The following is a 23,133-nucleotide window of genomic DNA, read 5'->3' as shown; positions in this document are numbered from 1 at the left end:
GCAAAAGAAAAAAGAGAAAAGTCTGCTGGTGCTATAGCTTAGGGATCTATTGCAGAGCTGTCACGGAAAATGGACCATCTGTGATCAGAAGTGTTATTATTTATATAATTTGTTCAGGACAACAAGCTATAATAGAATGTCCAATTTCCCTTGGTGAAATTGTCTGTTTTACTTTAGATATATAGATATTTAAAGTGTGACAGGGTTATGGGAGAGCATTCCAAAGAAAATAGCTTCGCTGCTTAGTGAATGGGAGAAGCTGGAAACTTATTAGGTGGCACAAATGTTGGCAGTGGCAGGAAGCCATCTACTGAAGCTGGCACCAGGACAAGAGTTAGTTGGAGAGTGGGACTCACCTCGGGAAAAAAATGTATAAAACTTAGAACAGACATCAAGTCCTTGTCCAGCCCCAATACTTTCTCTGCAATTTCTGCCTGAGAATGATTATCACAAAAGCTTGGTCACCAAGGGCCTTAATAAAGGTCATTCCTGGGTGCTCTATTCTTTTTCGTCAGCATACTTTCCAGAAGATATCTAACCCAAATACATATAGAGAGTATAATAGAAAAGATATACTATGTTAAATTGAAATTCAAGGGTCTGAATTCTTATACCATCCATATCATTATCTATAAAACCTTAGGCAGTTCACTTTATATCATCTATAAAATATAGAATAGCCCAGCCAGGCGTGGCTCAGCCATTGAGCGTCGACCTAGGATTCAGGCGATCGGGGTTCGATTCCCGTCAGGGCACATGTCCGGGTTGCGGGCTGCAGCCGATCAATGACTCTCTCATCATTGATGTTTCTATCTCTCTCTCTCCCTCTCCTTTCCTTTCTCTGAAATCAATAAAGATATATATTTTTAAATATAGAATAATAATTTTCCTACTTTCCCAATGGGATTGTAAGAGGAGTAAATGACATCAGGCAAGAAATGCTATATGACTGTCAGATGCCATTATTTTGGTCCTCAAAGCTACCTGTGACCAAGACACACATTTTATTCTGGGATGAGAGTCAACCATGGCTTTGGATTTTTATTTTATTTTTATATTTTTCAGCATTTTCAGGTTCCAAAGGTGATGGTACAACAAACTCAGCAGCTACCTTTAAACAAAATACTTCACCTATTACTTTGAAGTAACTCCAAAACATTGTAATGTCCATGTTTCCTCTGTATGAACTATCCATTGCTGTGTAACAAATTATCTCAAAACTGAATAGCTTTAAACAACAAATACTTGCTATTTCCCAGTTTCTGTGAATCAGGAATGATGCCAAGACTATTCTGGGGCTGCAGTCATCCAAGATCTTGACTAGGGCTGAAGGACGTGCTTTCAAGGTGGCTCACTTTTACAGTTATTGGCAGGAGGCCTCCGTTCCTCACCACATGGCTCTCTCCTCATGAGATGGCAAATAAATTCTTCTAGAATGATGAATCCAAGAGAAAGAGCAAGAAGGAAGGCACAGCACCTGTGTGACCAAGTCTCCAAAGTCACACACTATTAATTCTACTTTTTTTCTATCTGTTACACGGGAGTTAAGTGCAGCCACACTAAGGGGGATTTGGGGTGGAGTCTAAGCTCCTCCTCTTAAAGGGAGGAGTATGAAAGAATCTGTGGGTATATTTTAAAGCCACCCCATTTCTCCATAGTCAAAGTTAAGAAGTTTTCCCCTGGGGTTTCCTTGGATATCAGCAGAGCCTGTGGCTGCCTGTGCTGGTGATACACTTAGCATTGGGAAGACTCACCTCGCTTCCACTGGGCCAGGTGAACCTGCTTGCTCAACTTTTCCCAATAGAGTTTTATTTATGTTTCTTTATATGTCCTAAGGCACTATCTTTTAAAATATATAACATCTTTGGCCAGACCAAACAGTGCCTGGCAAAAGTAGAAGTTCCATAAACATTAGTTCAGTTTATTGAAAGATTCCGAATGCAAATAGTTATTCCAATTCTTTCCAGGGGACAGGTTTTTGTAAGCTGAAGAGGAAGAGTATGTGAGGGTTTGAGAGAAAGAACATGGATGGGGAAGAAGGCAGTGTGGGGAAAGGACAGAAGCAGGTACTCTGCACAGCTTTACAACTGCCCGTGTCTATGGAAGGCTAGACTGCGAGGCCTGCAAATGAACCAAAATGCAATAGTAGCAGCAGCTCAATTGGTGGCAAGATGACTTAGAGAATGGGAACTACATGGGGGAAATTTCTCAGAGCCTGCAGAAGAAGAGCCATTCCCAAGTATGGAGTAGGGAATGCAGCCCAAAAGAATGAGTGGGTTTAGCAAGAGCAAGAGAAGGTTATTATGAGGAACCTTTCCAAGTAGATTTTAATTTTGGAAAAATATCAAGTTGTAAATTTGTCTCAGAAACTTAAAATGCATTAGATGCTACTACAGCCCTGGCTGTCGCTTCAGCCAGCATTTATTGAGCAGCAATTGTGTGTCAGCCGCTGTTCTCATGGCATGCACATTTATTGTCTCATTCAGTCCTCACAGACACTGTTTGGGGAGTTTTATTATCATTCCCTTTTTATAGGAGATCACTGCTCTGGCAGCTTATGTTCCTTGTTCAAAGTCACATAGTTAGCAAAGGGAAATACTAGGATTGGAGCCCAAGTTTTTAAACTTTACTATATCACAACTTTCATTTCTTAAAATGAGAAATTGCAAATGAAGATACATTGTGGATTAAATAACCTTTCTTAAAATACAGCATCTTCCTAAATAAAAGACTGGTAGAGGGTAAGCTATAGGTCTAGCTCATTCCATGAAAAGGACCTTGCTCTTGGCAACAGTTTTACTGCAATAACATTCAAAATAAGAGTGACGATTTTTTTTAGAGTCTTTTCTGCAAATTCATGTCTTTCCCATTCAGAGATAAGGTTGTATGTTCCCCACAACTAACTCAGCTTTCTCGAACATCCAGGCTGTAGCCAGTGCATCTTCTGCATTACAGCCAATAACAGCATAACTGCTAAAACAGTCCAACATAGCAAAATTTAAAAACTTCAAATGCTTGATTTATAATTATACTTTTAATTGAAATGCTTATAGGAAAATTTGGCCTTTTTTACAGTCCTCATCTGTTAGAATTTGCTCATCTCCATTATTTCTTCAAGGAAAAAAAGACTTTTTTATCTTTTTCCCTGGTGTTTATGACCTTTGATTTCTATCTCTGCTTTCTACACATGTGGGCCATTCATTAGGCATTCATTTATTTAGTCAGTAAACATCGTCTGTTCACTCTTTCAATATATATTTATTGAGCATCTACTATGTGCTTTTCCTAGTCACTGACAAACCATTTTTGGTTGTGGGCCAATCACTGCGCTCCTCTCTATGGGTACAGAGATGTTACGTAAGATACCATCACTATAATGAGCAAATGCAGTGTAATAGAAAATGGGATGATATTTTATGTAGGACACAGTAGAGACACGTGGATTAACATCTCTAATGTGAACAGTGCTATTATTAGTTATAATATATAATATACTGTTATTATGCATGGTGTATTTTTTACCTTGCAGAGGAGTGACATGTCAGATAAAAAGTAGGCTTTCACCAGATGGTGATTGTGTTAGTTTGGGACCAGGTCCTCTGAAAGGCAGGTACTAAGAGAAGATTCAATGTGCAAGAACATTATTAAGGCAAATTGTGAGAAAAAATGTAGAGGGATCCAGGAGAAACTGGGAAAGCCGTCAGACCACTTGTCTGACCCTGAGTGAAGGAGAACAGGAAGGGAATTTGGGTGGAAGCCTGCTGACTGCTGTGTAGTCTAAGAAAAGCAGGGCCATAGGGAAATGACATCACTCTCTGCCTCAGAACTCCCTGCCTTCCAGGAAAGATGTGACATCCCACCTCAGCTCCCAAAGTCATGGTCTGGGAGGAGCAGTCAGAGCTCAACAGGTGGGACCCTTGGTTGGCTATGCTCTCTGTAGGTGCAGGTCTGGGAGGCACATTCTCAGGGCAACCACAGTCCAGTGAGGCCAGCACCCCAGGCCAAGAGGGCAGATTAAACAAAGGCTTTGCCTAAGGTAGTTGGGTGCATTTTAGGGGAAATACAAGCTCAATATAGCTGGAGTGTAGGTGCACTTTGGTTGGGGGCATGAGAAAGTGAAAGGGCAGGTATTGAGAAATAATACCAGAGATGTTTAGTAGCCAGTGGCACAGTCTCATGTGTAAATCTAAGGGATTTAGGCAATGAGAAGATTGGGGAGTTTCACTAGAGAAGGGACCTAATCAGGTTTTGTTTCCCTCCAAATAAATCAGTGTGTGGATTAGAAATGTGATAAGAAACAGGGAGAGGAGTTGAAACAGCTTATCTTCTGAACACAGTAACACTGGAAATGCAGAAACACGGAAAGGTGTTTGAGAGGTAGAATTAACACCACTTGATCACCAATTATGTGTTTCTTTGATTCCCAGGTCTCTGGCTTGCACACTAGACAGCGGAGAAATTCCCTAAGCTAAGGACTGCATGAAGAGACATTTGTTTGGGGAAAAAATAAGTTTTTGCAAACTGAGTCAACCATATTGAGCTTGCAGTTCTCCTAAAATGCACCAAACTGCCTTAAGCAAAATCTTTTTTTAATCTATCCTCTGAGCTGGGAGGCTGGCCAGCCTCACTGCCTATGGTGTCCCTGAGGCCATCCAGGAAGCTGTGAGCCCTTCTTCCCCAGGAGACACTTTAATAACCCCGGAGTCAGCCAACCACCTCAAGTCTTGTAAAGGGAGGATATTAGCATGCTAGCCTCTCTTGTGTCTCTATCTCTTTTGACCTTTCTGTATGTAGAAGAAATCAGCAAAGAAAAAACACACACAACAGCCAGAGATGAATGTAACGACTACAAGATCATGAGATTGCAAAATGAATTTCTCACCAAATGGACAGGGGACTCTATCAGTCCTATCCCCGTCTTTAGCTTTCTCTGTCCGTTTTGAGAGAACACATCCTTGCTCTCTCCATGCAGACATGTGGAGTGACTGCCAATGCTGGTCAAGAGCACCCTTATCTCTGGACAACTGATGATGGATGGATGGTGAAACATTATCTGACTTTCTTAACCCAGCAAGGAAGAAATCCTCAGAATCCCCAGTAAAGCATCAGGTTTTGATCCCAAACTTTATCTCCATTATTTAAGTTTCATGACCCTAATTCAGACAACATAAACATTTCTAACCAAAATTGTACACGTAAATCACGTGATCTTGGGGCAAATGAGAAGAGAAAGAAAAATTGTGATTCTCTGGGGAGTGTGGAGAGGGCTTCAAAATAGCATTGTTAAAGCACCTGCGTATCCCGTAGATAATGCTAAGTGCTTTATACCATTTACCCTGCCTCTTCCTTTTCTCCCTCCTCTCCCACCCCCTCCTCTTCCCTATCTTTGTCTTCATCTTCTTTCAGTTCACTGAATCTTTAATGATCAGGTCACACCCTGATTCGAAACACACTAATGGGTTTCCATCCCCGTCCTTGTAAAAGCCCAGGCCTGCGCGGTGGTGGCAGGGCCCTACCCACACCTGAGCCTCCCCACTCCTCACCCCCTCCCCTCGGCTCCGGCCACACTGACCCTGCTACTCCTCGGAGACCTCAAGGGCCTCTTGCCTCAGAGCTTTTGTACTTACTGTTGCCCTTGTCTGCTCTTTCCCCCAACAACCTCATGGTGACCGGCAATTTTTTAGTACATGCAAATGGCAAGTTCTCTGACCAGTCTTGATTGCACCTCCCGCGTCTGCATTCTCCATATCCCCTGCCCTGATTTTTCTCTCATGTTCCTTATAATCTTCCAATATACCTGTAATTTACTTATTCATTGCCGGTCTCTATTAAAATCTAAGGCATGGGTTTTGCCACTTTAGTTTTCTGCTGTGTCCTCAGCACATTACAGCAGCGCTTGGCTCTAAGGGGGCAAATATTAACATCCCTAGTCATTGATGAGGTGACTGGCTTGAGGAAGCTGAAACAGTTTCCCAAGTCACATAATCAGTAAATGGCAAGGCTTAAGTTCAAGTCCTGATCTGTCTGGCCCCAAGATCCACAAGTGTCCTTTTCACTATGCTGTGCTTTTCTTCCTTTCAAGTGGCGAGCTTAAATACTTTCATGTAATCAGGGTCCATTTCCATTCAGGGACTTTCTGCTCTGAACTCTGAATTTTGGTCAGGGAGTCCAACTAACCAAGAAAGGAAAGAAATAAGGTCAACAACAAAACTGGGAGGGGGGTGTATACTCGAGTTAAATGCCAGGTGTGTCTTGAGATCACTGGAAACCATCTTCCCCACACCCAGGCTGGATCACACCCACAAACTGTGGGAAAACTGATGACACACAGGAGCCAGACAGGGCTCTATTTAGACGGCAGGCACAGATAGTCTACCTGGAGTTTTGCTGTTCACAAAGAGGAGGTAATCAAAATAGTGCAAGTGGTGCACCTTGAGAATTGTCACTCCTTATCATGATTGCATTTCCATAGTTTTCCCGTGTTTGTTTGGTGTGTGTGTGAAATGCTTTCAAAATGTGTCTACTCAGACTAGGCCCTGGTGGCAGGAGGTATCTGAGCCTATTCTGAGGATTTGGAAGAAGAGATACCGAGCCATATTTTAGTGCAGCTTTATGCTCCACACACAACCTACGTTTCTGTAGCAATCAGTTAGGAGCGAAGCCCTTCCTGGCACTTGCAGCTCCCGGGGAGCCTTGGAAATCCCAGCTGCCTTCTCCCCTTCCCCTCTGTCAGTCATCAAGGAGTAAAGGTCATGGGCTGGAGGCAGATAATTATGCTGCCTCAGGAATCGGTGGTTCCCTCTGAGGACCATTGGAATGCAATTCGTTTCCTCATTCTTTCTTCTCAAGTATTAAAAAAGTCAACAAAAAAGGATTTTCATCCCCAGCAGGACTTGCCAGCACTGGAGGAGAGCAGTCAGCATGAATTTTAATCAGAGTGCCTGTTTTTCAGCCCTGGATTTTCCATAATCAATTTCTTTTTGTCTATTAATTAAAAGTGAATATGTATAGAGTTTGAGAATTGATGGTTCTTGACACCTAGGAGACCACTTAGTCACATTCGGAGCTGAGCTGGGGAGTTTCTTCATAGAGCGTAACCTTATGTAAGAGGTACATTAGACGATTTTTTTTTATGTTAAAATGATTCACGCTGTGGTTCTTTAAATGGGTCAGCTAGTGCTGTAAATTAATTTATACAAAAGAGAGTCAATTTTGTGATTTTTTTAAAAAAACAAATCTATTTAGGAGGTGAGATGCACACAGATTCTCCTCCTTTGACCTTTCTTTGTGCTGTGCCTTGGGGTTTGCTCTGCTTTGTTTCCTCCAGCTACTCTACCCCACCTACCTTTTTGAGATGTGTGGAGGAGGTCCTGATGCAAGGGACATGCGTACCTGGAAGACTCATTGCCTGGGCCCTATAACTTATGTGAGCAGAAGAGTCCCATGGTGATGGCATTTGAAGAGGGACACAGATTTTTTTTTTCCTGCTGAGCTTTGGTGAGGGGGTTTCAGCATTTCAGGGGACTACTGGGATCAGAGTAAATCGTTCATTCTTTGGTTGCTTTTCTCCTGCTTGATACTCCATAATAGCACATTTTCTCCCATTTAATAACTATTAGTTTTCTAGGGCTGCCCAAACGAAGTACCACAAACTGAGTAGCTTAAACAACAGAAATTTGTTCTGGAGGTTGGAAGTCTGAAATCAAGTTGTGGGCAGGACCATGATCCCTGTGATGGTGCTAGGGAAGGATCTGTCCCAGGACTCTCCAGCTTCTGATAGTTCCTTGGCTTGTGGCAGCATAGCGCCAATCCTCATATGGCATTCTCCATGTAACATATCTCCGTCTCCAAACTTCCCTTTTTATAAGGACACTGATCATATTGGATTAGAGACCCATCCTACTGCAGTATTAACTCATCTGAATTAATTACATCTGTTTCCAAATAAGGTCACATTCTGAGGCCCTGGAGGTTAGAAATTCAACATATAAATTGTGAGGGTGGGTTAGGGTGGGTTGAGACACAATTCAGTGCATAAGACTGATCATCACTTATCTATTGTTGCTTAACAAATTATGTCTGGATTTAGTGGCTCAAAACACCAACATTTATTATCTCACAGTTATTGTGGGTTGAGAATCCAGGCATGACTTAACCGTGTTCTTGATTCTGGGTTTCTCCTAAGGCTTCAATCAAGGCTACACAAGGGATGAATCTCCTTCCAGTTTCACTCAGGTCATTGTTTGCAGGATCTGGTTCCTTGTGAGTTGTTGGAATCAGGGTCTCTGTTCCTCACAGACTACTGGCTAGAGGCGTTTCTGGGCTTTGGCAGCTCACAGCAACCTGAGCAAGCAAGCTATAGGCTGAGGCAGTATAGGAACAAGATGGAAATCACAGACTTTTCTAACTTCATCTTGAAATAATACTGTTCATATGGCATTTGTTAGAGACAATTCTCCAGATTCAGCTCACACTCAAGAGGAGTGCATCACACCAGGGCATGGACACCAGGATGCAGGGACCTTGTTAGCCACTTCAGAAGCGGCACTTGGTCTCCCCTCTGAGTCATCTTTCCTTTTTCATGAAAGTTAGTACATTTTTGCACCCAAATGTACTTTGCTTGGCCTGATTCCTGCCAGTAGAATTTCTGGGTCTACTGGTCTCTTTTTGTTTTGTAATAATTCTAGTCCTTTCAGTCTAAAATAACAGAGTTTCTGCTGATATCATTTTCTCAAAAACTCCAGGATTTCTGAGAATCTTATTGAGGTTCACTGCACAAATCTCTTATTCTAGCTTTGGGTCCTAGCCAAGGGTTGAGAAAGCTGAGAGACAATGCCCTTAAACTTCCTAGAAGCCCTGTTGTTCCATTGAGGGACATCTTTAATCTCTGTAAAGGCCCCAGTGTGGGACCAGTAACAGCCTGATCCTTTCACCTTTCTAAAATCTTAATTCAGGGTAATGCCATCTTAGTTAGCTTTATCTCTAGACCACATTTCCCTGATAGTACTTGGAAGCCATGTCTTAATTTTAACATCTTTTGCCACCCAGAGAGACTGAGAATTTTCAAAATCATCAAGTCTTGGTTGCTTTGTGTGTAACAATTCTTCCTACAATTTATTACTCCTGCAGTTTATCTAAATAGCAAGAAAAACCAAGATGGCACCTTAATCACAGCTTGAAAATCTCCTCAGCTGGATCCCCAAGTTCATTAGTGCTGGTCAAGATCAAGGATCAAGTTGTGAGATGGAAATATATTTTAACAGCCCTCCCATACATACATGCAAATCTTCCCTGTGGCCTCTCCCTGCTCCTTTCTTCCGCTCCATCACTGGCTTCATTGCCCTTTACAGTTCCTGACTATTTAGGCCAAAGTTTTCAGCAACCCCAGCCTGACAAACATCTTATTTCCAAGAGCTTAAGTATATTAGAGTCAAGTCCATGAATACTTTGGAATCTGTGGTGATCTAGATTTATCATATAAACAAACCATTGATAGTGTTGTAGTTAGCTAATTAATGTATTATTCCCACTACATTATCTCAATTAAAATGTATAAAATAGTCTTTAAGGATTAATACAGTCACATCATTATATATATGTAAAGTTATCATTGTAATGATTTCTATTTGAATAGCTTTGCCACTGATTTTACCATTTACAAAGGGTTTCATCAATCCTTTATTCCTCGTGAGAGTCCTATGCAGCAGATTATGCTCAAATTAGAGACTAGGGAACTGGGGCTCAGAGAGAGAAAGCCATTTGTTATTAATTATATGTCTCAGATTATGTCAACTGGCACTAGGATCCCAGACTCCACACCAGTGTACTTCACTATTGATCATAAATGTCCTACTGGGACAGTGTGGAAGCTATAGGTCTTTAGAGTGGGACATCACAGTCAGTTTTTACTAGGATGATTCCTAGTGACTGAATTGTCTCCACATCATTGAGTTTGCTTACCACAGGCACTGCAGACATTATTGCCCTTTTTAGTACGTGTCTCATTTTGTTTAGGTCCAGACCTGGATGCTACACCAGGCCACCATCTCCCAGAAATTTTCTCTCAAGGATATGCTGACTTTCTAAACCTTTCCTTGACCAGTTAACACATTTATAAGACAGGAGTTTGGCTCTGTTTGAAAAATGTGCTGATAGCTTTTAGTAGTGGATTTGGACACCTGCTGAGAGGTTTGGCTGTGTTTGTAGTTCTAGTTAGCAAATGAACTCTGAGCCTGAAGGAAAAAAGGGGCAGGGAGAAAGTTAGTATAGAATTCTCTTTCTCTGTGGATTTGTCATTTTGGAGTTTGTAATAATTTAGATGAGGCTGACAGAAAACTGCTGAACTTGGAATTGAATGACTTAAAGGACTGAGTCTATTTCTGCTGCAGTGACCTTGGCCCAGCCACAGGGTTTCAGCATGTTAGAGGTGAAAGGGCTTAGAGAATGACTTGGTCTATTTCTTCATTGAATAGATGAGGAAATTGAGGCTTGGGAAAAATTGCAATATAGCCAGTTGGTGGTAAATTGAGGCCTAGATCCTAATTTAATGCTCCTTCTGAATTCAGTCATTTCATCACATAATATTTTGGGGTTTTGATAATAATATAATAATTTGTAAAATAATTTGTTATAAAACTTGCATTGTCATGTTAGTTCTGTTTTTACCACCAGCAGGCCAGCCAGGGCATCAGACATAATTGCTTAAAGCAGGAGACAAGGTAATGAATAAACAATCCTAATACTAATAATGATAAAAGACAACATTTATTTGTTGTTCCATATGTACAAGTTACATAATACTTTCATATATTAACTCATTTAATTTCATAATAGCCATTTGAAATCTGTGTTATTGTTATATTGGCTCCATCTTACAGATCAGGAAACTGAGGTAAAGACCACAGAGCTAATGAGTGCCAGGTCTAGGATTTGAGGTTCAGCATCTGATGGTAGATCTCACTTTCTGACACTTCTGAACTGCTTCTGCCATATGCTTCTCTGCATAGAGGTTCCTGGTCTAGCACCTTGGCCTGCTCAGTGCTTGCCCCACATGGCTGTGGTGTTGGGTTGTGTCCACTAAAACACAGAAGCAGAAGCAGATAGGTTTGCTACTGCAATGACACAATGGGACTTTGCACTAACTGCCCAGAGTTAATAAAGACTTTAAAAGATAAGGGCATAGTCCTTTATGAGACCACCCTCCTATAAACACCAGCTACAGTCTTTTGGGATTCCAGGCTATCTACACATCTGATCAAGTGGCTACAAATTCCAGGTTTCTCACAATTTACTATTAAGGAAACACAACACTCGGTATAGTGTTAGACTTATGATTATAGCTTTATTATAAAAGGTAGAAATCAGGGCCAGATAAAATGCATAGGGTAAGGCCTGGAAGGGTCCTAAATGCAGAGTTTCTGTGCCCTCTCCTTGTGGAATCAGTAAGTACCACTCATCCTCCAAGAACCTTGATGTATTCACAAAGCGGGAAACTCAACTGATCTGCAGTGTCCAGAGTTTTTACTGGGGTTTTGTTACTTAGGCCTGATCAATTGAATTGTTGGCTATGTGACTGAACTCAGTCTCCAACTTTCCTCCCCTCTCCAGAGGCTGAACTGATATCAGTAGGCTAAAGTCCCAACCCTCTAATTACATGGTCTTTCCAGCATGGCTCGTCTCATCTTGAAATTGTCTAAGGACTAACCAGGAGCCACCTCATTAACATTAACTGTCAGGGCCACCATGAATAACATAGACACTCCAATCAATTGGGAAATTCCAAGGGTTTAGGACCTTCACCCCAAGACCATGGGACAAAAACCAGATAAAGTCTTTTATAACAACTACATAAGGAATTTTTCTTTCAAGTGATTAAGAACAAGGATAAAGTAAGAAACTAAATTTTTAGCAGTTATGTGGCAGGATAGCAAGAAGCTGGGCAAATTCCTAGACAAGTGGAAGAGGGAAACTGAGACAAGAAAGTTAAATAAGGCCAAACAGTTTGGGCAGCTTACAGCCAGCTTGTGAATCACAAAACCTTATCTTCCCCAACCAAGGACACTTGAGAGCAAATGGTTTAACCTCCCCTCCCCAACCAGAGAATACATGACTTAAATCACCCTGGCATGGAAAAATAGAGAACAAAGACCAAATTAATGCCATTCATGCCAGCTAAACCCAAGGACAGATAATGTCTGGGGGACAAATAACAAAAGCCCCAAAAGCATTTGGATGGTATGACTTGAGGAGGGAATGTTAGGCTGCTAGGGCAGGAGGAGGGGAAGGGTGAAAAAAAGAGGAATTTATCTCACCCACTGAACAAAGAAGTCAGCAGTGTTGGGACTTGCCAAGATAAAATCACCAGATATTCTCATAAATATTGGGAAAAGTCACAACAGTGTAAAGGGGGACCTTGAAATCTGGTCTATCCAGCAGGAAAACCTTGAAACCAATAGGAAATAAATAAATAAAACCCTTGAACCCCCACCAGGTGGGGTTCTCAGACTAGCTGAGTTGCCCACTTGTGCTTTATGCCAAGTAAATTCTTAATAAATTTGCTTGCTTTGTTTCCTTAATAAATTTGCTTGCTTTGTTTCAACACTGCTTTTGGTAACTCATCTGAATTCTTTCTCATGAGCATGACAAGATCTGAGGAGGGGAGAGCCCCCTATGACTGGGCATCTCTCCAGTAATAGTTACTTGGCAAATTCATGTACATTATCTCATTTAATTCATTTAATCCTCATGACACTCCTTTGTAGAAGATATTATTGATATCTTTCTTTTAAACATGGATAAACTAAGACTAAATAAAGCTAGAACTATTGTACATGAATATTCAACTAGCAACAATTGGTGTTAAAGTTTAAAGCCAAGTTTTCTAAATTTATATCATAAACCCTTTGAATCTGTTAGAATGGTGGAAGATAATAATTGAGATAGAGATGTTTTGAATACTTAGTTGTTTTTGTTCTCTGAAAATGCAGGATAAGAATGGATTTGCCCAGGATAGGACAGATAATGAGGACTGTGAGTATCTGGGAGTTAGGCTTCTTCCCAATATGGCAATATATTTCCTCTCTAGTTTTCTTTATTTGTTTATTTGGGGAAGTTATACATTGATTTTCTGTCAGACCTCATCCAAGAATTGAACACACAAAGACACAGTCCCGGGTTTTTTGAAGGGGAGATGGAAGGTAAACAGAAGATGGCAATATGATGTGGTTGGAGAAACAATAGAGGGAAGCACTTAGGATGGGCACCTAACTAGGACAGAGTAGAAAGAAGAGGGAGTCAGGAAAGACTCCCTGTAAGAGAAAAGTAAGAGCTGAGGCTCCAAAACAAACAGGCCTCCAGTTCTGTAAGTGAATGGAACAGGGGTACTGGACTCCCTTGCATCTGTCTAGGAGAGTGATGCTTCTTGCTGTGTTTGCATCTGCCTTAGCTATGACCAGAACCCCAAGGTAGTCCCCCAGGTAAGGGGGCTCAGGTGTGAGGGTGCAGGCCTTGGTAATGCTGAGGGGATATGGCTGTGTCAGTGGCTTTATCAAATTTTTCATCTGTAAAATGAGGACTTTGGACTTCCTTATGATCCCTAGGGTTCCTTCTGCCTCTAACATTTCATTATTTTGTAATTTTATGAAAAATGTTTTGCAAAGCAAATGAATAGTGTAAACAAGATTATAAAGAGAATGCTTGCCTTCTTAAGGAAATAAATTGTTTTCAAGCACATCAGGAACATTAATTTGCATATAAGCAATGCAAATTCTATATGGAGCAGAGAAGGCTGTTTTCTTCGGTGTTCTCATAAATTAATTACAAATTGTTTTTGTCAGTTTTGCTACTCTGTGTTTATTAGGAAGTGATAGAGTTGCATTCATTTTAAATATTCTATACTTTTGAATATTCAGTTTCTTGAATGTTCACAATATCTGACTGTTCTCTGAATTAGTCTGAATTTTTCTTAAATTATTTCTTTATTCAATGGTTATAACAGACAGGATTTGTTTTCCCAAGAAGGATTTGGATAAATTTATCTTGTATTACCCAGATGCCAGAGATGTTGGCTGAACTCCATCCCACTTCCAGTCACCCTGGATTGGCAAAGGACCACCCAACAAAGTTTATAACAGTCTGTTGGAATACAAAGCCCTGCCTATGTTTGTAACTCCCAATGTCTTGTGGTCTTTCTGCATCTTTCTTCCTTATAACACTGAGTGCTTCCCCCTTCCCCTTATCAATCAGACTACATAGTGGAATAATTATTATTCCACTAATAATTAACATTTTGCAAATATCTTGTTTAAACAACTATCAGAGATTTGGACATCATACAGATATAGCACCATGCACAGAATAAAGCCATCTTTCTGGTTCCACTCTCTCCAGGCTTCATCCCCTGTTCCCACATTCTCTTTCTCTCCTCCCCTTTCTTCCCCTCACCCCCAATTCCACTACCACTCACCCTCTTAGAAGCAAAACACTTCTGCCCCTGTCTCAAGGATAGCAGTTTACTGATCACTTCCTGTAGCTTGGTCATATTTTTGAAGTTTTGTTCTCTACTTCCAAGTGGCTGCTCAGAATATTCCAAATACATTTTGTTGGGCCAGGGTAAGTTCAGGAAAGGATATCATAAGGAAGCATGGTTCCACAGAGGAGGATGTTTAAAGATGGGCAAGTAAAGGGTTGGGGGATGAGTTCCCAGGCAGAAGGAAGAGCCTGTGCAAATTGCAGAAGCACATGGGAGCATGGCAAAACCTCAAGTAATTCTCTGTGATTGGAGTTTAAAGTGCTTATTGGGGTGGGGGGGGTGTGGCTGAAAGAGGTGGAATTGGAAGAGAAGGCAGGAGTCACATCACAAATGACTTTGGTATATTGTATTTTCTGCAGTAGGCGATGGAAACCTAGAGAAGCACTACAACACCAATGGGATAAAGCAGCAGAACTGGTTGCAAAAATGCCCGAAAGATTAGTACAGTGTCAAGGGCCTGGAATAGTGCAGGGATGGGGGAACAGAGGAAATGACATATTTAAGCGTGAAATAGGAAGCCAATAAAATTTTTGGTTGATCTGTTATGGGATGGGGGAGGAAAAACAGTCCTAGGAAAACACTGAATTTCTGCCTTAAATTCTTATTTGCCAAGTTAGGGAATACAGGAAAAAAGAATAAAAATTGGGAAATATTCAGTTTTGGAAATTTAATTTAATTTGGTTTCTTATTGTACTGTTTTACCTTGGATGTCATTCATGGCACATCTGAGGCAGTTTGCTGAACCAATTGAAAGTCATGACTATTCAGCCACACGTTTGTGGAAAATGTCTGGGACATAATGGCTCCTTATCCAACAAGTCCTGGCAATATCATTACATATAATCCGCGGTCCACCATTTCATTTTTCATGTCACTGTAAACTTGTTTCCTGGCTATGATAAACCAGGCTTGATGATGGCTGAGGGTGTTCTGCTTTGTTTTTTAATTGGTGTATCACACAGTTTAAATTTAGCATGAGACAAACAAATCAGTAGATTTTTCTCTAGTCGCCACCTTGAAGCACACTTGGTCAGAATGCTTTTCCCATTCCTCTCCCACGCCTTGATCATATTTCAAGAAGACTACATACATTTCTGGTCATTTTTATTTTATTTTACTTATTTAATTTTAACATATACACTGGGTGTTTCAGTAACACAGTTAACCATCGGGTTTACCATATTATTTTCGTGTGTACAACATAGTGGTCAGATATTTATATAATTTATAAAGAGATCTTCCAATAAGTCTAGTACCCACCTGGCACCATACATAGTTACAATATTAGTTACAATATTATTGACTGTATTCTTTATGCTGTACTTTACATCCCTGCTACTATTTTTTAATTACCAATTTGTACTTCTTAATCCCTTCACCTTTTTAAAAATTTCTGGTCATTTTTAATAATGAGGACAATTTAATTTTAGTATTTAACACTCCTTTTCAGGTTTTAAGAAGTTCTTACCATTCTACATAAGACTACTAACTCATACTCAGTTTAGACCATCACCCCTCTGTGAACCTTCCAGGTCAGAAAGGGGAAAGAAGTGACTCGTAAAAAGAGCAGCTTTTTAATTTAGCTGGTCTGCAAATGTGATTATCACTTGGCTTGGGGCCTTGAAATTCGAGACCTGCCCTGCAAGACCACCAAGTCCCTATGTGTGGCAGGAGCCCTTACCAGCTAGAGCTCACAGAAGGTAGACATGGAAGCTTCTCACAGTTTGCTGACATAGAAACTTCTTTTGGAAGGCGGAGGTACCCATTCCAAATTGTTCTTAGATTTTCTCACTGCATTCCAAGACCCCAGGAAAAGCCCCTCATAATCTTTCGTTATGTTTTTGTTTGTGTTTGGTTTTTTTTTTGGAAAGTGAAACTAAGGCTATATGGTCCTGATATATGTCAAAAATAAGGGGGCGGGGTGTACTATGTGGAGGTGGGCAAAGGCAGGGGAGAGATGGGAACATCTGTAATAGTGTCAACAATAAAAATAAAGTTAAAAAAGGAAAATAAAATAAAGTGAGCTCCATGAGTATAAGTTGTATGTGTACAATACAGTGGGAACTGTCTCTCAACTCAAATCAAATTTAAGACTCCCTGAAAACAAAGACTGTTCATCACCACAGATGGAGACTATATAATGAATTCTTCTTTCCCTATGCCTTTCTTCAATTTTCTATTTAAAGAAATTTCTGAAAATACATGAATTATGCAGCTTATCTCTCAGATAAAAAAGAATTTTCTTTTTGGATTGGATGGCTGTGTGTTTATTATTAGAAATAAAATTTTCCATGTTCTTTTGTATCAAATGAGATGCAAACTATAATGTAAAAGAGTCTTTCCAGCAACAATAACAGTAATGAATGAATAACTAAAAGCTATATGGAATCGAAAGGCATTTTAATTTGTCATTACTTCTGTGTGTTCAGAAAGGATATGAATAATTATTTTGACTATAAAAAGGAAGAGTGTGATATTCTTATTATGAGAATAAGTTCTTAACATACCACATTTACTATAAATTGAAAAAACAACAACTCTCTTCTGGTTTTCTATAACAATGTCATCATCACTGAAGACTGGTCAGTTGCAGATGTGTTGGTCTTCTTACTATCACGTAGGGATGCTGCACTTCACACTCATTTTAATTTGAAAAGTGTTCATTCTTACAATTTACAAAAATGATATCATACTTGTTTGTCTAGTGAGAACTTCCCACCTTATGTTATACGAATTCATGAAGATGGCAACAACTGTAAAATTTTCATAGGTCAGGACCAGATGGTAACAAAAACTGAATATGAGATTCTAAAATAAGATGTTTCTTTTTGTAATTATATCAAAGTAGCTGTGGTTACTAGGGTCATTCCATGGCAAAATTTCATAGCTATTTTGACCCCAAAAAAGCACATAGTATCGATTTTCTTTCAGTCTGCATTATACCAACAATATCCTAATTCTTATTTGGATCTTAAGAATATTTTATTAAGACTCTATTCAGCATTTTTTTTTATTTTTTGGAAAATAAAATTTTAAGATATGTTGTGCGTTTCTAGGTATGTGATAGAATTTTTCTTCGTAGCTTGTGAATTTTCATTTATCAGCTTTCCACAAAGATATTTAGATATTTAGATCTTAGTGATGAGGGACAGCAAAGCCTATACAAGGATTCTGACCTGCTCCAGCTCTTTACCACCCTCCCCTTTACAATATAGCTTTAGGGTTAATAATCAACTATTAGAACATACTGTTTGGCAGTCTTGATGCAGCCAGAGGACACCTTCAATAGCATGAGAGAAATCCCCTGCACATATGTCAACAAGCTCTTCTACCTTCAGATTCTGACCTTTTCCAGAGTTCAACTCTCATTCCTTAATAGCTCTGTGACCCTGTGCCATTAACATAGCCAGTTTAAGCCTCAGTGTTTTCACCTTTAAAATGGGGAGAAATAACATCCACATTAAAGGTAGTTGTGGGGATTAAGTTACCATGTAAAATAAATGTGAAATTCTTGACATATAGTAGGCATGCAATTAATGGTAGTATATGCTTACCATAAAGAAAAGAAAAACTGAAAAAAACCTTTAAAAATTAGTTATCTATTTTATTTAAACCAATACTTCTTGAGAGTAAACCCAGAAACAATTGCTTCTATTTATCTAACAGAAAATTCTTGATGAATAGAGAATGAAGTTTATAATATTTTGAAATCTAAATGCTATAATGTTGTTCTTCCCTCCCAACAAGAGGTAGTTATACCTGAGATTTGCAGATGGGTATATGCCACATGCTGTGAATAAAAATTATTATTTTCATTTTAAGAACTTTTCAGAATGAATTTAGTGTCTGGATTGACAGTACAAAGATATATATTTTCAGATATATATTTTCTTCTACATACACAGAGAGGACATTAGTAATTGAGTTATTAGCTACACAGATTATTTAGAACTTAAAAGATTTATCATATAAATTCAGCTTTAGTTTAATTTGATGGATAAAGTAATGTGGAGGTGGGGGGAGGAGGGATTGGAACATGTATTGCAGAAGAAGGTAATACGACTGTGTTCTCTTTTGTCTCATAGCCTGAAGAATAAATAGTGAAAACATCAATGAAGGGAGGAGAAACAGTATCAGGATTTCTCTGCCGTGGAGAATTGTGTATCAACCACCAGAGGAGGATTCTTTCTTGAACAATGAAACTTCTTATGAGGATTCTCAGATTAACACATGACTAATCTTCGTTTTGGAGAGTAAATGAGCTATATTTATTTCTTCTTTTTTTAAATTTTGTGTTAAGTTGTGATGTTTAAACGGATTTTTAAATTCTTTCTTGATAATATATTTAGCACATGTTCTAAATTATAACCTTATACCAAACAGTGGGAGCATCGTTTGAACTTAAAGACAGTGGAAAAATCTAAGTCTCCAGTTTATTCTAGATTTCTTTAACATATAAAATTATTCTATTAAATCGTCAGTGATTGAGATGTAAAGCACTTCTATCAAGAAATAAACATTATTTTTTCACCATGTTGAACATGACTGTGGCAACATGCCCTGAATGGGAAAGAATCACTGGTCCTTCTCATTTCACCTTCAAAAATGTGAGCCAGACTTGCCAGCTGAACAACAAGAATGAAGAAGGTGAAAGAAGAATCCTCATCTCTGCTTTCTGATCATTCAAAGAACAGTTTCTCAAGGTCAAGCCAAGTCCTCTTTGCAAGCTGCCAAAATTATAGCTTAGGAAAAGAATTAGTTTGCCTGCATGATGATCCTCTTAGGCAAAAACGTCTTCACAGCAGTTGACCTTGATGAAATGTTTTCCCAAAGGCATCCAAAAGAAGAATTATAAATCCCAGAATGAGAGAGAAGTAAATGAACATTTCTTAGGAAGCTGGCCTGATTCGGGGGCTTTAATGTGGGCTACTGATGATTTGGAAGTAAGTGAGTAAATTCTAAAGAATGACAGCCTTGGGTTGGATGAGGTCCCCTGTTCCTCTGTTTCTCACTGAAGTCCTCTTACTGAGCCAAGATTCAGTCACTTTGGGAAAAACAGCAGTGGCCAGTATGGCAGACTGGAACACTTACTCTCTGATGGGGAGTGTCTGGAGTGTAAATCATAAAGCTCTTTAGGTTTCATTCTCCATCAGGACTGGATTCGGTGTCCTGCAGGCTGGCTGGGAAGCCCGGTATTTAGCTTCTATTCAGATGCTTCTCGTCTCTGGCTGAGATTGCCCTTTGTACATTGTGACCACAGGCAATTGATCTCCTGGTGTCAGGTTTTCTGGTTGCCTATTGTTTTTCCACAGAGAGCCGAGGTGGTTACAACTCAGTGAGCAATAAATGAAATGACTTAGAAATGCACAGTGTTGTTATTAAGGTGTTTGGAATTTGGCTCCATTCCCTGGAGGAGGGCCCGCTCCGGAGGGATCAAGGCGGCCAGTGTCCATCCTGCAGAAAGAGCAGCCATCCAGCCACAGATGTCGTATTGGAAAAAAGGGTTTGATGGGGAGCTCCCTACTTTGTTGTTTTGGAAAGCACACAACAGAGCTACAAACCTCCAATGATGACTTTCATTCAAATGTGTAAAATAAGGCTTTCTTTGTCAATCCTGCTGTAACATAAACACTGTCCAAGTAAAAAAAAGAAAAAAGTCTTTGTTTGTCTTTGTGTTTAGTGAGTGAGCTAAATGCCTCAGGTGTTTTTATTTTTGTTTTTGTTTTTTAATAACCTGATATAGCATAGACGAGCCTGCAAACACACATCTCTTTTGCTTTACAGAGAGGCTCTGCCAACCTTGATAGATAAGCTTCCAGATATAATAGTCTGATTATTTCAGAATTCCTCATCTAAGCGCCATTGGTCCTTGGCAACCCGTCAAGTGAAAGTGAGTACCCTGCTGGAGATGAGACTTTGTTTTCAAATCTCTTTCCTCAGTTTTGCTCAGACAGAGAAGGGAAATTATCATTCCAGAGAACCACAGAGGGGAGGTGACATATTCAGCTTCAAACAAGAAGAGCTTATGAATATTATTTATACTTTGGGACATCTTAAATGGAAACATTCCTTCTTGGGAAACTAGATGTTTGTTGTCATTTTTGTTGTTTGTTTTTAGTGTGGTTATATTTGTTTCATTAGGTCGCGTCTTACATTGCAGTTTCATTATGAACAAATGGGAGTGAGATGTAAGGTAAATATTTTTGAAGAGCCAAATGAATTCTGGCGGAGAGGAAGAGTGCTGTGCAGACCTGACCTCAGTGGGGCTGCTCTGGCAGGGCCATCTGGTTATTGCAGAGATTCCGGGAGAGACCAGGGCAAGTCCAGGGATTTCCTGTAAAACCTCAATTCAGGAGAACTAGCAGAGAATTGGATATATTTGAAAGAGTGAAGCTGTCTAAATTATCAATATTTAAAGCTCCAGAGCACTTGTAGGAATGTCAACTAAACTAACCAACTGCTGCCAGTTGGAAGTTTTGCTCCAATGAGGGAGAAATGTTTCAAAATTAACATAACACTAGCCTAATGGTGTTCTTACATTAGAGTACAGTTTTTGTATTTAAAGGGATGCTTGCTAAGTGGTTGAAATAGTCTATATCTTCTTATTGAGCTAAAATACTCCTACAGTCCTGGTCATGCAATTCAATTATTTTCCAAAGAGTTTTCCTTCGTTCAGTAAAGAAGTGAGCTTCAGGCTACCACTTATGCCAGTGGCCACAAATGCCGTGGTTGTGAAACCAAAGTTAATGAGCTTTCGTTATATGTAGTCTTCACAGCCAAGCGCACTAATAAATGTGATCATAAAGCAATCTGCTAAGTGGAGAGGACTACAGTGATCCCTCCTGCTGATAAAAGTGGTAATAAAACTCTCATCGGCAATTGCTGGACTACAAAGACCAATAAGATTTGTTTTTCATCTGCCTCTTAGATGACATATAAACATAAATTGGAACTGCAAGAGCCTTTATACCTTTCTGTTAAACTGAGTTTATTAGACCAATCAGACCAAGAGAAGAAAAATGTGAAATAGATGAAAAATACTAATGCTCCCAAGGGGAAATTTGAGCCCTAGGGGCTAGGGATGGGTGGAGGGGACACACCTCTTCCCAAGCTGATCTATAAGTGAGGTATTTCTGACAAGCCCCTGAGAGCACACATATTAGCACTCCAATAAGAAAATAACCTTTCTAAACTGGCAGGTAATAAAATAACTACAATCTCTACATTCCATCCAAGCTAAATATGCATTGCTCATTTTACCAGCTTGTGCAAAGGATTGATTGCTGTTCTTTTGTGACCAGAATGAGAAGGGTCTGATCAACACATTATTGTGGGAACAGAGGTTTTCTTTTTCTTCTTCTTCAATTTATTCATGCTAAAGTCATGCTAAACTACCTCATAGGTATGTGGTGTAGATGAGCTAAGTAATAAATGTCAAGTGCTTAAAAATATAAATCTCTTTATAAATGCCGCTTTTGTTTTCTAGTTGAAGATATGCATGTCAAATTAGCTCTCAGGATATTTTATTGTAATACCTATGTTGATTAATTTGGCTTTAAGTTTAATATGCAAATATCTTAATGTGAAATGAAATCCTGAACATCCCAGCATGGATTGAGAGCATCAGACTCAAGCCTGGCAAGTGTAGCGCCTAAGGAAAGAAAAAGCACCTAGGAGCAAAACCAAAATGTTTTCTTAAGCAGATGTTAACGTAGGCATCCTCAAAGGTGTGTCTGCGGGGGTCAACGCTGGTTTTAAAGAGTGTATTAAGTAATTTTGTATTGTGATAGCTAAAATGCCAAAAATTGGCAGTGATTTATATTTAAAAATCAATTAGAGTGGGATTAAGGTTATGACTATGACCCTGTAACCCTTAATTCCTTCATATGTTGAGTAAAAGCTAGAGGGAAATGTCACAGCTAGTTCATATATGTCTGAATACCTTCAAGAGAGGTTGTGCCGATGAACATCTGCCTTGATTCATGTCTTCCTAGAACAGTGTTGAACACTGTTTTGTTTTGTTTTTAGATATAGCCTAAAGAGAAAGGAATTAATATCTAATAGTTCTTAGTAATGGCATATGAAGGCTCTATGGCAACTAGCTAAAAAATAATTTTACTGCTGGTTCTACTTCTCTGCCATTTTTCCCCATATGATTAATTACTCCTTAGTCACTGTTCTGAGCTGCAGTTTTATTTGCTAATTTCAAATGCTTCAATTTAATTAGCAATTTATTCTGACCTTTAAAATCCACATTCCATAATCTTCAAGTTATATGAGTGAAGGGGAAAAAATCTAATTTTACCTGTCCCTTTACCTCCAGCTATCATTAACAGGTTGCATCACTATTGTCATGTGCCAAACTTTCACTTCAACTGTGGTTGTTTGAAGCCTAGGCTCAGGTTCCCTCATTCCCTAGGTGGTCACTGGGATCGGCAAAGGCTGATTTAACTTCAGAAAGTTTGAATAATGTACAGTGGAGTGCATTTGGCTGCTAAATTTATGCAAAAAAGTGAAATTGCTATACGCAGTATTAAATCCCCTTCTTTCATTCTTGCTATTTTGGGAACTCTCAGCACATTTTCTTTTTGAATTATTGCTCT

General features: G+C 39.5%; 1 protein-coding gene across 1 annotated transcript in view; it reads left to right on the top strand.

Annotated features, from left to right (window-relative positions):
• Positions 1 to 20,161, top strand: part of ZMAT4 (zinc finger matrin-type 4) — a 303,247-nt gene extending 283,086 nt beyond the window's left edge. Inside the window, exon 7 of the mRNA XM_016195630.2 lies at positions 18,616 to 20,161. Coding sequence (XP_016051116.1) covers positions 18,616 to 18,631 — 16 coding nt within the window. The 3' untranslated portion in view covers positions 18,632 to 20,161. The remainder of the gene's footprint in view (positions 1 to 18,615) is intronic.
• The last annotated feature ends 2,972 nt before the right edge of the window (positions 20,162 to 23,133 follow it).

Source organism: Miniopterus natalensis, chromosome 2 (assembly GCF_054644295.1).
Source record: "Miniopterus natalensis isolate mMinNat1 chromosome 2, mMinNat1.hap1, whole genome shotgun sequence".
Taxonomy (NCBI): Eukaryota; Metazoa; Chordata; class Mammalia; order Chiroptera; family Miniopteridae; genus Miniopterus; species Miniopterus natalensis.
Note: the sequence above shows the minus strand (reverse complement) of the source record. Positions and strands in the feature narration are given on the sequence as shown.